This window comes from Diadema antillarum, unplaced genomic scaffold, assembly GCF_040938485.1.
Source record: "Diadema antillarum isolate AM-2024a unplaced genomic scaffold, OU_Dant_1.0 seq00001098_RagTag, whole genome shotgun sequence".
Lineage (NCBI taxonomy): Eukaryota > Metazoa > Echinodermata > Echinoidea > Diadematoida > Diadematidae > Diadema > Diadema antillarum.
In genome coordinates this window covers 740,445-756,733 of record NW_027271915.1, presented here as the reverse complement: position 1 = coordinate 756,733, position 16,289 = coordinate 740,445, and the positions used below count along the sequence as shown (strand labels likewise).

Sequence of the window (16,289 nt, the reverse complement as noted above, 5' to 3'; positions counted from 1 at the left end):
CAACTTGTTTTCATCAAACCTAAATTTAACTTCCTGTTATGAAAGTGATATTTTGAAAAATTGTGTGAAAAACAATTTCAACTAATTGATATAGGAAATTTGTTTGTATAAACACAGAATTTTAGAAGAAACGATACTCTAGTTAATTCATGATTGACCAATCACAGACGTTTTTACTTCATATTTCAGGTCATCTCGTATATATCTCAACCAATCACGGTGCAGTTTATAAAAAACTTTGGGGAATCCCCTCTTGCCCTCCAATATTTTAAATATTGGTCGCCTCGGCCAAAATTATTGGTCGAGTACAACAAACCTTCTAAGTGGGTCGGAGGTTATGAGGTGCGTCGACAAAATAACACTTGTATTTGGGCTCTAAACATTATTGTCTCCTAACATCTTGTATGAAATCTGGCGGTGATACATCCCTCAGTTTTTGGGAAAACAAATGAAAAAAAAAAAAAAAAAAAAAACTCATGTTACTAGAATATACGTTTTCCTTTCAAACGGAGGATTTTGGAATTTTGGGGGGTCTGGATAATTTCTGTGGAAATCTATTGTTTTCCCCTTCATCATAAAGAAGTTTCAGTTTTATCATTCTGAGTAAATGTTTGAATTACCTCTATAAAACATACCAGCTTATAGGAAAGTCATTTCAATTTTCAGGGGTGGCCAAAAGGTGACAGGCTCATGAAATCTAATTCGCAGACTTTAAGAATTGTGACAGTAGAGCGATACCAGCCATTCAGACTGTCTTAGTCTGTAACTTAACATCGCCAGTAGCATACTCTGGCGCCAAAAACATTAGCGCAGATTCGGAAGCAGAAGCGCCGCTTCCGCCCTTGCGACATCTCTCCATCGGTCCCCACCTCCAGCCACTGAGACATTCGACCGCTGCACATCCCGCGGATGATAGGTCCGTTGGCGGCCTGGACGTAGCCAGCCGGAATTATTCCTACGTCACGATAATTCTCTGTCTCCATCTTGTCCGAGACCAAGTCGATGACCTGAATGAACAAACAGGGAAACAAACGAGGGAAAAAATAAAGTACTATTTTAGATTAATTCAATAAACTCAAATCAACATCAACTATACGGAACACACACACACACACACACACACACACACACACACGAATTAGAAGCAGGCATGTGTAATGGATGGGGGCGGAACTTTGAGAGAAAGCGCTTGTTTTAAGGAGCAATCGGATCAAAAGGCATGTCAAGTATAATAGATTCTCCTAACAAACAAGTAATCAAGTTGGTTCTTACTTTTCAAAGCAAACTACAAACACTGATTAAGTTTCAAAAGTGGTAACGGTAGATAGCATGGAGGACACCTCCACACCCACAACAACTCCACTTCCCGTAACCTTGTGATTTATGGGTCCTCGAGCCTCTTCAATCGAATGATATTTACACACATATACACAAAAACTCATGCACATAAACATATATTATATCAAATATTACACACTATCATATACATATAGGATTATAAACATGCACGCAGTGGCGGATCAAGAGGGGCGCAACAGGCGCATGCCCCCCCCCCTATTTTTTTTTGTTTTATAAACAAAAAAATAAATAAAAAAAAGAATACGAAATGAAACCCAGAAGTGGCACCAGAAATATTAGTTGCCCCCCCCCCCTTTTACAGAATTCCTGGATCCGCTCCTGTGCACGTGTATACATTCACAATACCATACGCAAACTCTATAAAATAATGATACCTGATTATGTTCCTTGTTCCTGGTGAAGTTCTTTGCCTTCTGTGCCAGTTTGTCTTCAAGGGCGAAACCCACGCACGTGTTTTGATCATGGATATTCATAAACACCACATTCTGCCAGAAAGGATTTAAAGAAACAATTCTGATATATTTAATTTAAGTGTACATCGGGACTTCATGGTGATGCGTCAAAAAAAAAAATACACAAATAGGAGGAACTCACAACCATTTTCCTACGACATGATGAGTTACCTAGTTAACATGGGGGTGGGCCACCCCCCCCCCTCCCCCCATGAAAATTTTTGCCCCTTCCCCGCCCCAGGAATTCTCGAGATGTGAAATTGTTTGGCCTTTTTATTTTATAGAAAACTGTCCAACTGTTTGGACCTCAGTGTGCGCCAGATTGTTGAATTTCAGTTATGAAAATACAAAATCTCCATCTCATGGGAGGGAGGTCAACCCCTCCCATGGATAAACACATCCTCCCCGCTGGGTTCCCACCGAGATTTAGTATACTTTGGGACAATTTCCCAAGGTAATTCCACTAAATGTGCACGAGATTGTTGAATTTCAATTATCTAAGTGCAGAAGCATATCGGAGAGGGATACCTCCTTCCTCGTCGATCCTTCCACCGATTGGTCTCAATTCAGACTTACTACAATTCCCTGATGCAAATTTCCGGACATTCTAGCAAAATTTTGCGCGGGATTATTGAATTTCAATTCTAAAAATGCATAAGTTCCCTCGAATCGGAAGGGGATATACCCAGCCCCTTCCGACCCTCCTGTTGATCAGAGCCTGTTACAGCTCGACCGTCCCTCTTATAGGCTTATAGAGTCGGTACCCTTTGGGGATGAAACTTTTCCGAATATTCCACAAAAAGTGTTTTCTATGTGTTCTTTTTCGATTCGAAAAAAGAAATGAAAAAAGATCCATAGTGGGAGGGGGCTACCTTGTCCTACACAATGCTGAACTTCGCAAGTTACTCTTTAAGAGATGAACAGATGAATATCTTTCAGACATAACCACATAAAATACTCATCATTGTACAAAACATGAACGTGATTTGTATACATGTGATTTAAAATGATTTTTGAGGTGTTTGGACTATTCGTTCATAAACTTGTCTGAACAAAATTAACCCCTCTAGTACCTTGTAATTTATCACTGTCATTGCATAAAAACAAGTAATGCAATGCAATTCAATGCAAATCAATGATATTGCTATTACACACAAAATGTCGCGACTATACAACCTATGAGGAGGATCGCCGAGCTACAACAGGAGGGTCGGAAGGGGTGGGGTATCCCCCTCCCATGTATTTGTTTTGTTTTCCTTGGATGATGCTCGAAAAGTTCTAATATATTTCATTCTATTCAATTTATAGAAACGTCAACAGTGTGAAAAAACATTTTGCGAAGATTCAAGTCATTTATTGCCATGCACTCAGGCATGAAAATCGTGTTAATAATCTAAAAAAAAAAAAAAAAAACCGCCCTTGCGTCCAAAAAGCTCTAAATCCATTGAAAATGATGGATTTAGCGCTTTTTGGAAGCAAGCTCTTCAAACAATGGAATACAGACATGCAAATATGCAGAAGGAAACAGAACATTGTAACTAAATGGCAACTACTCATTAAAGTATTGCACTGTCCCTGCGCATGTGTGTCCTGTTACAAACAATTCTGATTTCAAAAAGTCGTAAAGTACCACCACACCACCCGCCATCCATCCAACAGAAAACGAGCCGTCATAACTGACCAAAATGTTCCACGATGCAAACTTTGTACAAAATGACAAATAATTTTTAAAAAGTCGACTCCAAGAGGAAGATATAAAACGAAAAATTGAGACGAAAGATGAGACGAAAAATGGAGACCGTACAGTCAGGAGTAACGCTCGAAGTGGACGATTCCATTGTTATTTGTATCATTTTTTATGTAATTGTATTATTGTTATCATATTATTTCATGTATGCTTTATCTTTTTGGTATTGCATTTCATGAAAAAAAAAAAGTAAATGTAGGGGCCAACACGAAATCGAACTCACCCGATCGAAGTCGATCGCGATCGTGGCTGGCGAGCTGCCGCTGAAGTTACCAGGAGCGTTGATGAGAACAGTGTTGAGGGCGCTGTTGTAGGTCACGGTTTCGGAGGCAGATTCCCCGTTTTCGCCCCTCAGCTCCACGTGCCCAGTCTGCAAATCACGTGATCAGTTTGTAAACACAGCCTTGACTCTACAGGGTTAATCGGTTGTTATGACGTAGCAACTTGTGTTTGGGCACGATATTTGAAGATTCAGCCAATATCCTGATACCTTTCAAAAATTAGTCTAATGTGAAACTTATTAGGACGACATGAAAATAAACCAAGTAATGCAGTTTCATCTATTATAAAAATAAAGTTCATAATTGATTAATTTTGGGGGTAAATTTTGAGTAGATATTCTTTTCATACCACAGAAAAAGAAACATAAGTCTCACTATCTGTACCTTTTTTTTTTGTCTTTTACGCTTTCTTAGTCTTCGTCAAGTGTTTGTAAATGTAATCTGCATTTTAGAACTTCCATGCTATCCATGAAATATGATTATCTGCATAAAGTGAGTTTCTAAAATGTTGCCTTAATAAAAATATAACCACAGTGGAACACACACACACACGCACACAAATCTAAGGTTGAATTAATGCTACGATTTTTTTTTTTTTTTTTGGGGGGGGGGGTGGAATTGTGATCATTTTCACCATGACCATAATCAAAATGGTATTCATAAAGTATGTAAAGTATCTTTGCACTCACGGAATCATGATCTAGGACTTGATTCGGGCGACTACTGTTTGCTGATTGCGGGCATTGAGGACTCCCCTTGTGAGCCATTGCAGTGATTGTGATGGCACCGGCTACAAGTAGAACTGTGATGAGTACAGCGGTACAGGGGATCCTCCACGAGGTGAAACGCGAGGCTTTTGGTGGCGCCGTATCTGCCCCCATCTCGGCGTATGGTGGCAGAGACGAAGAATTATTGTCGCACTAAGGTAGGCAAAGGAGGGGGTTGGGAGTTTTGAGGTGTTTGGATGTGAAAGTTTGAATGAGCAGAAGTGAACTTCGGAAATATTAAAGGAATGGTATAGTTTTTGTTGACGTTATGATTCAGTTTTTATGATTCAGCCTTCTGCAAGATACTTAGAATCCACTTGAAATGAAATGTTATACTGAGTATAATGCTACGAGGAAATCTAAGTTTGCTTGATGCAAATTGGTTTTAAACTGGCTGAGATATCCGGAACAATACTTTTTACAAAGTAATCCTAATTAAAGATGTTATTTACATCGATATGTTTCGGGTTTCCTGGCTATTTCCAAACAAAATTCCATCAATAATAAACTTTGAATTTAACTTCGAATTATGTTACGCACTTTCATATTTCGTAAGAAGTTTCTCATTATCTCGAAAAAAAAAAAGTATTATCAACAGAAGTTAGAACCCTGAAGTCAAATCTCAACCGAAATTATACGTGACCCTGCACCTCAAAACAAACAAAAAGTCGCCAGACATGACTTTTTAGTTAAGACCATATTCTGAAAGAGCAGATTTTAAGCTTTAAAATGATGTATAACTCAAATCAAATGGACTCTCCTAACCTATCTAAATACTGGAAAGAAAGCACAAACTCAGAAAAAGTGTGAACTGAGAAAAGTGGCTTTGAAGTACAGTGTCTATTCAAGCGCTTAATCTTTACCAAACCGTGCTGGCTGTGCGATGAATGGGACAAAAAACAGGAAATAAACCACCAGAGTAACAACAATGAAGAAATTATCAAATTAAACTGAAATTAAGCATGCCTCATTAACACATTCTGTCCATAATTAATGCCAACTTTCAAAGCAGTAGCATCATCCTTTCAAAAGTTATTATAGTTGAAAGTGAAGAGTGTGGACAAGGTTTTTCAGAAATGAAAAAGGGATTCTAAAGACACACCTAATCACACTATTCTACCAAAAACGTTCGAGATAAACTGCTAAAAAAAAACACACTTTCCTGCCCGTTTTATGATACCAAATTTTAGCATAATGTAAAAGAAGACCCGCTCTTTCAGAAAATATGAGAAAGTCAAGTTCGGCTAGGTTGACCCATTTCACTTATTTTCAGTCCTCACGCAAAATCAATGTGTGCGAATTTATGTTCGTTTTGAGATACACGGTCACATACGATCTCTTTAACTGTGCGAAGATCTTAGATGCACGTAGAATATCAACGTCGATTATGATAATCATCATGATAATATGCTCATTGCCAAAAATGCCACTGTATATAGATCTGTTACTTAATTGCTGTCTTCCTTGAACAGTTGAAAGGACTTTGGGAATTGCAAATTCTTTGAAAGATTGCAATGAGGCCGCATTAGCTTGGAATAGCTAGTACGGAAAGTGTTTCAATTTAATTCAATTCAATAGTTTATATATTTCCATCAAAACAAAATATATGATACAAAGCGGTACATGTGTCAGTTTGACTTCACGCAGCTGGAAAGGACAATTAATTGAACACAATATAAAATATACGCACGAATGGTGTTATAACAATAAAAACAACAGTGCACACTGAGTTGTGAAGGTAACAACAAAGAAGAAGTAATCATAATGATGGAAAAGTGTACTCTAAAAAGCTAAGCTTGTTGGACGTGGAACATTAAAAAAAACAGCAACAACACCATTATACATATAAGATGTATTTATGTCAAATTGATCTATATAACATTTTACAATTGATCACTGAATGATGCTGATAACGTTTTTGTGCTATAGCTTGCAAATTATTTTGCATCTAAAAGGGATAGACGAGCTAAGTAAATTAATGCTTCAAAAACACACCTAAATGTGCGAATAATACTGCCAAATCATTTCTGTGATGTTAAAAGTCAGTCTGGAAAGCTTACCTGTGATTCTGATTTCTCCATGGTGAAATCGTAGTTGATGAAAGACTGTCAGTGGAAGAAGTTGCAAGGTCGACAGTTGAAGGAGTGGGTAAGATGTCCGCTCACCGTCCAGTTGTCTGTTGACAAGATATTGCAGGTTCACCTGATTTATAGCAAAACGTTTGGGCTTGGCTTTGTAAAAACTCAAATTTCACTCAAAATCCTCGTGCTCTGATAGGTTGGAACCAAATCAATGGAGCGCTCACCTAAATCTGGCTTTCGTTCAATATGATATCAAGTTTCACTTAAGATCCGTCTTTGGACAGGATGTTTTACCCACCATGTAACCCTCTCTGCTCGACCGAAATGTATGTATGGGTTTTTGGCAAAGCCAGGGTATTAAATTTTCATGGCAGGTTCCTCGTGTAAAACGGTATCAACACTGCAGAGGCTTCCCTGGAGAAAAAGAGACATTATTACCTCCGCCAAGGGAGAAGGTTATGTTTTCGTTACCGTTGGTTTGTTTGTTCTTTCGTTAGCTAGTTAGTTTGTCCGTGTGCAAAATAACTCAAAAAGTACTAAATGGATTGGGATGAAACTTGCAAGAAAGGTTGAGAATGACACAAGTAACAAACAGTTAACTTTTGGTAGTGATCCAAGAAGTTGTGGGGAATTTATTAAGGATTTTTGATATTTTGGCAGGTAGGGTCAATGAACTTGGGAGTTCAGGCTGCACGTATTTGAAGTTTGCATGCGCGCACTAAAGAGCGCCGTGCAGCTGAGGGTTTATGACGTAACAAAGGATTCTATATTGGGAAATCGGGCGATTTTTTTAGTGGGTCGAAATCACTGATCTCTATGGAAAAGCAAGATTACGGTGGAAAGTAGCTGCTTGGCGGAGGTCTGCGCTCTCAGAGTGCTTTTCTAGTTACCATTGCCATTCTTATTCTAATTGGTTTCACTATTTTTGTTATTATAATTATGATTGTATTATCATCATATCATTTTTATTATTATTACTAATGTTATGATAATTATCAGTATTATTATTATTATTGTTATTATTATATGGCCTATTATCATTATTCCTGTCATCATCATTATATCATCTTGAATACTACTGCTACGCTACTTTAGTAATGTAGTACATTCCGAATATCTATACAAGGAACACATTTTGCTCCAAGACAGAACAGTATCATAATTAACTCTATATACCCAGGGCTAAATGTCTTTTTTTCCTTAAAATATTGAACTAGTTAAGATTAGATCAGCAGTATTTGGTCATTATCTACCATCGTCAAATCATTTGTCCGCAATAAAGTGGATAATTGACTGCAATGTATACGAGAAACTACAATCATTTTCCCTATGTCATGCATGTGTCATACACGGATTGTACAGTTGCTCTTCGCGGTCAGCTCGTGGGTACACCTGTCCAGTCCTCAGTAAAGGCTATTCTGATAGAGGGCCCTGAATACAATGCCCTCCTCCCCTCGACTGATAACAATAAATCTAATCGCAATCATGTTAACAGAGCCTTTAATCTCTCTCTCTCTCTTTGTTGCAATAGTGTAAGCGCCCTGACCCTCACGGGAAATTTATCAATCATTTATTGCATAGTGTTTCAGAAAAAATGGTGTCTTTTTAGACACCTTTTTCCTTGATGTATATTGTATTGAATTGAATTGAATACACATATCCCAGTGAGGGGAAAAATTATTGTAATGTATTGCGTTGTATTGTATTGTACTGTATTGTATTGTATTGTATTGTATTGTAATTCTATTGTATTGCATTGCATTGTATTACATTGTATTGTGTTGTGTTATATTGTAATGCAATGTATTGTATTGTATTGGTCTGTATTGTATTGTATTGTTTTGTATTGTATTGTATTCCATTGCATTGTATTGTGTTGTATTGTATTGTATTGTATTGTATTGTATTGTATTGTAATGCATTGTATTGTATTGTAGTGTATTGTATTGTATTGCATTGCATTGTATTGTATTGTATTGTATTGCATTGTATTGCATTGCATTGTAATGCATTATGGTGTCTTTTTCGACACCTTTTTTTCTTGATGTATATTGTATTGAATTGAATTGAATAATGAATATCCCATTGAGGGGAAAAAATTATTGTATTGTATTGCGTTGTATTCAGTGGCGTATCTAGGGGGGGGGGGGGCAAGGGGGGCACGTGCCCCGGGCGCCACTCCTTGGGGGCGCAAAAAAAACGAAAAAAAAAAGCGAAGAAAAGAAGAAAAAAAAACGAAGAAGAAGAAGAAAAGAAAAAAGAAGAAGAAGAAGAAAAAAAAAAAAAACTCGCCCGGAAGGGGGGGGGGGGCAGAAAACCAAATCAAACAAGATAAAAACAAAACATGATGATGACGCGGACAAAATGACAATGTTTATTGTGTTCACACAAGAATTCCATGTTCCGTAAGCTGAAATAAAAAAATTTTCGGCGCGCTCGCTGCGCTCGCTCGCCAAATATATACAAAAAGAAGGTAAGAACAAAACTTGATGATGACGCGGACAAAATGACAATGTCTATTGTGTTCACACATGTCATTTAATATCTAGCAGGCAAAATGTTTCACTGAGCAGCGGCTGCAATTTCTTTCGTTCTGAAGCGATCGCCAATTGGATCAAAAGGCGCCAACGGTTTCGAACATAGGGGGGGGGGGGCGCAAAAAAAACCCCAAATCAAACAAGATAAGAACAAAACGCAATGATGACGCGGAAATATACAAATTTCGGCTCACTCGCTCATATTGATTTAGAGTATTTTTTCAAGTCCTCACTTTGGTGGTATAAATCGTTATCTATAAGGCCGTCACTATATATCTTGATTAGAATTGTAAGATTTAATACGCAAAAAATGACAAGAGTTCCATGCTTAGTAAGCTGAAATACAAAAATTTTCGGCTCGCTCGCTGCGCTCGCTCGCCAAAATTTATATATAGAGAGATAAGAACAAAACGTGATGATGACGCAGAAATATACAAATTTCGGCTCACTCGCGCGCACTAATTTAGAGTATTTTTTTAAAGTCCTCAGTTTGTTGGTATAAATCGTTATCTATAAGGCCGTCACTATATCTTGATTAGAATTGTAAGATTTTATAAGCAAAAAATGGCAAGAATTCCATGTTTTGTAAGCTGAAATACAAACATTTTCGGCTCGCTCGCTGCGCTCGCTCGCCAAAATTTATAAAAATTCGCTACACCCTCAAAAGACCCCTTTTAAGTGCTTGAAAAAAGCATACAATGTAGACTTTGTTTAAAGTCCCTACCGGGATGGGGTTGGGGTTGAACACTTTTTCAGAAATTAGGGGCGCAATTTTCGCGCTTGCCCCGGGCGCCGTTTCCCCTAGATACGCCACTGGTTGTATTGTATTGTATTGTATTGTATTGTATTGTATTGTATTGTATTGTATTGTATTGTATTTTATTGTATTGCATTGCATTGTATTACATTGTATTGTGTTGTGTTGTATTGTAATGCAATGTATTATATTGTATTGGTCTGTATTGTATTGTATTGTTTTGTATTGTATTGTATTCCATTGCATTGTATTGTATTGTATTGTATTGTATTGTATTGTATTGTATTGCATTGTATTGTATTGTATTGTATTGTATTGTAATGCATTGTATTGTATTGTAGTGTATTGTATTGCATTGCATTGCATTGCATTGTATTGTATTGTATTGCATTGTATTGCATTGCATTGTAATGCATTGCATTGTATTGTATTGTATTGTATTGTATTGTATTGTATTGTATTGTATGCATTGTATTGTATTGTATTGTATTGTATTGCGTTGTATATTGCATAGTATTCTTCGATTCTATACTTTGTGTGACGGTGCAATGTATCTCGATAGTAATCCCTTCAAGTTTGTTTCAACATTGCCTCATTTATGAAGTCATCAATGTCGGAGAGGTTTGTAGTTTGTATGCGTGCACAACGATAATTGAAATCGGTACTCAAAGTTTATTATTTCTTTGTTCTGGTTTTGTTATCGCAGTTTACGTAAAGAATATGCATTGCACAACCCCCTCCCACCCCCCCCCCCCCCCCGCTATCTCTTAAAAGGATATTAATTGAACTAAAACACAACACTTTTAGCAGTTTGACAGAAATGGGAAAATCCCATCAAAAGTTGGCGTAAACAGGTCCAAGTAATATCGATGAACTACATGATGTAATAGGTTAATGTCCTATAACATACGTTTGAAAGTGAGGGGTTTTGTTGTTGTTGTTCTTTAAACCACTTCCTCTTTTACTGATATTTGATAAGAGCAGAGACTTTAAAATATTGAGGTTTTCTTCAACGGGATTAAAGTTGACATGATTTCTCTCAGAACTTGACGGGAAACCCCCGTCTACAATGTTCTAGCAGTATCAAATCATAACATACCATAACTGCGGTTAACCGCGGTTCGGGTACCAGCAGGGGAGATGCGGGGAGTGGTGCCATGAGGAGAGTGGTGCCGCAAGGAGATGTGAAGCCCCCCCCCCCCCCCCCCCCCAAACATCCTCAAACTCGGGTTTAGAATTCACAGGTGAAAGCTCGTGTGCCCTTTGTTGAATGTGCGATAGGATCACTGTCACTGTAGCACAAGGAAATAGAGATGGTACAGCTCAAGAGACACATGTCAAGAAAAGAAAATGGAAAGACAATAAAAAGTGAATTTCTCATAAATGATTATACATGCACGGTGTATGAACCCTTCTAATACTAAGATGACATCAATATGATAAGTCTGCGATTTATGTGTAATCTAGTTCCATTAAAGTCTTTCATTTGGGCAATTCATTCTATTTGACATTTTGTGGGTTAATTTTATCGTGTTCCAGAAGTTTCGTGTATTCACCACAGAGGTGACATGGCCTTGAAGCAAACATAATCCTCCTCCTCCTCCTCTTCTTTTTTTTTTCTTCTTGCTCCAACAGACCCGGCTTTACAGACAAGCGTACAATTTTCCCGCACTTGTACTAAAAACATTATATTCATATTGCTGATCATTAATATTGTTCATAGCCACTATGGGACAGAGATTTCGGGCATGTCACTGGGGCGGTATGGGTTCTGTATGTCTCGCCGCGAGTTATAGTCTCATTTGTCTACAGTGTAATCACTTCCTGTTCCTATAAACTAATCTCAAAAGGTACAATTTTGCACCGTCGCGTCCCTTTAATATCTTTTATACGGATGTTGTAATCCCATGTTAGTAAACACTGTTTATTCCGAACTGTATTCTATTTACATTGCGTTATACGAAGAGTTTTATCGCAAAAAAAGGAGGTAACTCCATTCCTGATAAGTTGAGATATTTGCGATTGAAGGTGCTAAAAACAAAAGAAATTGTAGGAAAATGTAGAATATCTTTAATCATAACTTTTAGAACATTCCTTGTTATGTTACAAGTGAGGTGTTACTGGAAAGATTTCATTTTGCTCTATCTGATGATGGACTTACTTTGAAATGTTTAAAAATGGAGCTTAGCCCATTTCGCATTATCAGTCTTCATATATAATATTCTCCTTTTTTATACTTTACACTTGGTATGAGCAAGGAGGTTTAAGAGATGGAGTTCCATCTGGATGTAATTATTTAAACAGCTGCAATTTTTCTATTGATGCACCATGAATTCCACAGGTGCACTTGTGCCTCTGATGATCAGGGTTCCATGCCGCCGTCTTTTTGAGCAATCTTAAGATTCATTTTAAACTCTTACATTATACATCGTTTATAATATTCTGCTTGTTTATTTGTCAAATAGAATGAATGTTCTCTTAATGGTAAAGCATATGAAACAAAAGTAAAGCAAGATTATGTGCAAAAAGGTAAACCTGAGCTGTATGTCGTGAAAATATTTGAATCTGTACTCTCACTACAAAGCCGATTTTATCATTTTTCCGACCGCTTCCGACAAATGAAACTGATATGGTATAATTTTCGAGTATAGTTCTTTATTCATTTATATGTTAGATTAGTGTAAATTCATGTAAAAACGAGTGATTTTGATTTTTAATTTCATCGATTTTTGTACAATTTTTATTCGCATATCCCCGTGCCTGTACAGTATGTCCCCCCAAAAAAAAATTACAACGCGGCCTTCCGCAATGATATCTTTAAAAATAGTGAATGAATCTTAATAAAAATTCAGGGAATGAGACTATAACTCATTGCCCACATCTTACAGAAAACCCCATTCGATTTGCTTCAGTGGTCAAAGAGAAATACGGAATTTTGTAGAGGATATCGGGAATCTCTTCTGTCCAAGTTCTGTCTATTGTCCACACACAAGATCATCGAAATGCTAAACTCGGAAGAATCCGATTCATGACATGCTTTACAACAATCCACATTTCTCGGTGACCGCTTAATTAAATTGAATGGGGTTTTCTGCAAAATAGAGCTAAGATGTTATACCTTAAGACTCTGAAGTAGCACGTACACAGGTTGATCATAATAGGTGTTATCAATTCGAAAATCTGATTGTAATTTTTGGGGCGACTTACTGCAGTATGTCCCCCCAAAAAAATTACAATAAGATTTTCGCATTGATAATGCCCAATATGATTAGATTTTTGAAATGCTACTTCAGGGTCTTGAAATATAACATTTTAGCTCTATTTTGCAGAAATCCCCATTCGATTTGGTTAAGCGGTCACAGAGAAATGTGGATTGTTGTAAAGCATGTCATGAATCAGATTCTTCCGAGTTTAGCATTTCGATGATCTTGTGTGTGAACAATAGACAGAACTTGGACAGAAGAGATTCCCGACATCCTCTACAAAATTCCGTATTTCTCTTTGACCACTGAAGCAAATCGAATGGGGTTTTCTGTAAGATGTGGGCTATGAGTTATAGTTTCATACCCTAAATTTGTATTTAGATTGATTCACTATTTTTAAAGATATCATTGCGGAGGGCCCCGTTGTAATTTTTTTTGGGACATACTGTACTATTAATGTGTCGCTTATAAAGAAGGGACGGCGAAAAGTAATTACCATCATAAAGACATATCTTCCTTTGAGAGTGACGAGTCACGATGCAGTGCCACATGAATCAATAATTGTCTTCCTATCTGTGAGGCAGCTCCAGTTTAGCATATACTTCAAATATTTCTGAGTGGCGGCATGAAACATTGGCTTAAAGGGAATGAGACTGTTGTTACTCCATTTCTCAAACCTCCTTGGTCTGAGGCAAATTGTCGTCACGGGGTGGGGACCCCTATACCTCGCGGCGATATGTCACCCTTTCCTGCTTCTACTAGCGTGACCTCTGATTTATCTGCACATATGGTACTGGTAAACTATTTTGCACCCAGAGCATACTATCCTGTACATATCTTTGGTTACCTTTCCTTTTTTCAATATACAGCTATTACTGTATCACGTTTTCATCCAATTAATTACATTGTTATATACGTGTATTGTCAATAAGTATACTCAATACTTTTTAAAGCAACTCGCTTTGAGGATGCAATTCACCAACGGAAAGATTCTCTCTTCTCATAAGGAAATCGTTTGAAATGATTCATTCGAAATGAAGATGAAGATTTATGTAGGTCCTTACACATTTTCATCATTCTCCTCGTGATAATTGTTATTATCTTAATTGCTTTTACTGCAGTATTCTCCTCTCTTATTCATTATTTAAAGAAAAGAAATTAAATCGCTTAGTGTAAAGACTTTTTTTTCATTGCATTTCCAATATTTGATGGGAGCCCCCCCCCCCCCCACACACACACACTCCAACATGGCTATGTTTTCCCATCTCCTTCGTTCTGTCAGGTACTAGTAGGCTAGCCTCTCACAACCTCCTTCATCATTTTCAATGCATTTACTTCGACATTTACACCCACTCACTCACCAGCATATCTCCGCACTCAAACCGTTAAGGTGTCATGTACCTTCACTATAACGCACACACTGCCCTTGACCAGCTTGTTAAATCTTTATGTTAATTCTTTTATTATAATACGATTAATGAGTTCGAAAAAAAAGTGTGGCACCAATATGATTTCTAGCCTGTTAGTCTGATACATATGCATTCTAGGAGTTTGAATACAAATTATAATAAAATGGAATCCTTTCATGTGTATATCCATTTTTTTTTTTTGGTTTTCTATAGGTAGGCCTATTACTGAAACTTGCCTGCACTCTGACTTGCCCCCCTCCCCCCCCCCCCCCCCCCCGTTTAGCATTGTTGGTTATAATCTAAGGACAGATCGGGCCACATGATGGTTCTGTAGCATTTTATGCACTGGATTGTTTTAAATGTAAACATCTAGAAGAAGGAATGACCTTCCTATTGATGAATCGGAAGATCTATTTATAGAGATAATGATCATTACAATAAATGTTAATTAGTTGGAGTATAATATACATACTAGTATAAACAACCAAATTGTTCTCAGATAAGTTTGATAATACATTTGTAAAGATCTCATCAGAAAATACATTTGAATATACAACCAATGGGTTATTTCAGTATTTATTCTTCTTCTTCTATTTCATATTCAGCAAGTAGAATATTGAATATTTCATCAATATCATGTCTCCCAAAATTACTCAAATAACAGGCACGACACATACAACAAAAACGCTTATGGATAACATATTTTCCAAGGTTCTCACAGCTAATTATTTTAGTGGTATCTTTGTAGTGAAACATCTGGCCATGTTTATGTTTTTGCAGTCACGAAAAACGTCCCCATTTCACATCACGGTCGGCAGGTTGGAAATCGAATGTGGAGAAAGAAACCAAAATTAACATTGACTTATTAAGTTTTATTTCAGCGCAACAGCGATGGTTAGATGTTAACCAAGAAAATGACGCCAATGCAGCATATTTTATGACAATTTTATTCAGAAATCATGATAAAACCATTATTTTTGTTCAACTGAATATCGTTATCGTATTAAAATATCCGAAGGAAGTAATTCAAAGAGGAAATGAATGGTCATTTGATGAAAATTGATTTCTTTTTTTTTTCGTGGCTGAGATATCCAAAACAGACCAATCCCCAATAAAAGTTGGGACCCACCATTTATTAAAATCGCTTTGTTTAACCTTGTTTTTGGATGCATCAGTCTTTCCAAAACCGATTTTCATCAAATAAAGTTTGAATTCGCTTCAAGAATGGTATGCTTTGTAAGCGGTTTTTTGGTATCTCTCAACAAGTTAAAACCAAATCCTCATCTCCACCAATACTATACCACTGCTTAAATATTTATTTTGTAAATATTGGTTTCAAATTGGGTTCCTAAGTGTCCTATAAATATTACTAATGACAATTTCATGCGAACGCTGAATCCCCGCAAATTCATTATGTCGGGGTTTTTTTTCTCGGCAAACTGTACAGCCCTTGTATAGTTGTTAACAAGTTATTCCAAAAACTAATTTAATGTATTTTAAACCGTTCACGTTCCCAACCTGATGAATGTAATATTTGTGTGGTTGGCATATTGTTCATTGGACGAACGTACACCAAATTGGGGGCGTAGTTTTGAATAATGAACTGACAGGGCATGATCATAAAAGGAATATTACAACAGTTTTACCCAGACAGATTTGGCATTATGATATAATTGCGATACTTATTGTCATTCAC

At 37.0% G+C, this 16,289-nt stretch overlaps 1 protein-coding gene across 1 annotated transcript; it reads right to left on the bottom strand.

Annotated features, from left to right (window-relative positions):
• Window positions 1–413: 413 nt before the first annotated feature.
• LOC139743615 (uncharacterized) lies at window positions 414–6,787 on the bottom strand. The gene is made up of 5 exons (XM_071654090.1): window positions 6,667–6,787; window positions 4,529–4,759; window positions 3,782–3,928; window positions 1,734–1,844; window positions 414–1,007 (listed from the first exon to the last, which is right to left on the bottom strand). The coding sequence occupies exons 1-5, from the start codon at window positions 6,685–6,687 to the stop codon at window positions 768–770; spliced, it is 750 nt and encodes a 249-aa protein (XP_071510191.1). The 5' UTR covers window positions 6,688–6,787; the 3' UTR covers window positions 414–767.
• Window positions 6,788–16,289: the final 9,502 nt, after the last annotated feature.

Excerpts from the sequence above, each read along its gene's own strand:
- LOC139743615 (XM_071654090.1), bottom strand. The coding sequence starts at position 6,687 with ATGGAGAAATCAGAATCACAG. Across the intron at positions 3,929-4,528 it reads AAGTCCTAGATCATGATTCC|ACTGGGCACGTGGAGCTGAG; the intron begins GTGAGTGCAAAG and ends CGTGATTTGCAG. Across the intron at positions 1,008-1,733 it reads GGAACAAGGAACATAATCAG|GTCATCGACTTGGTCTCGGA; the intron begins GTATCATTATTT and ends TTGTTCATTCAG.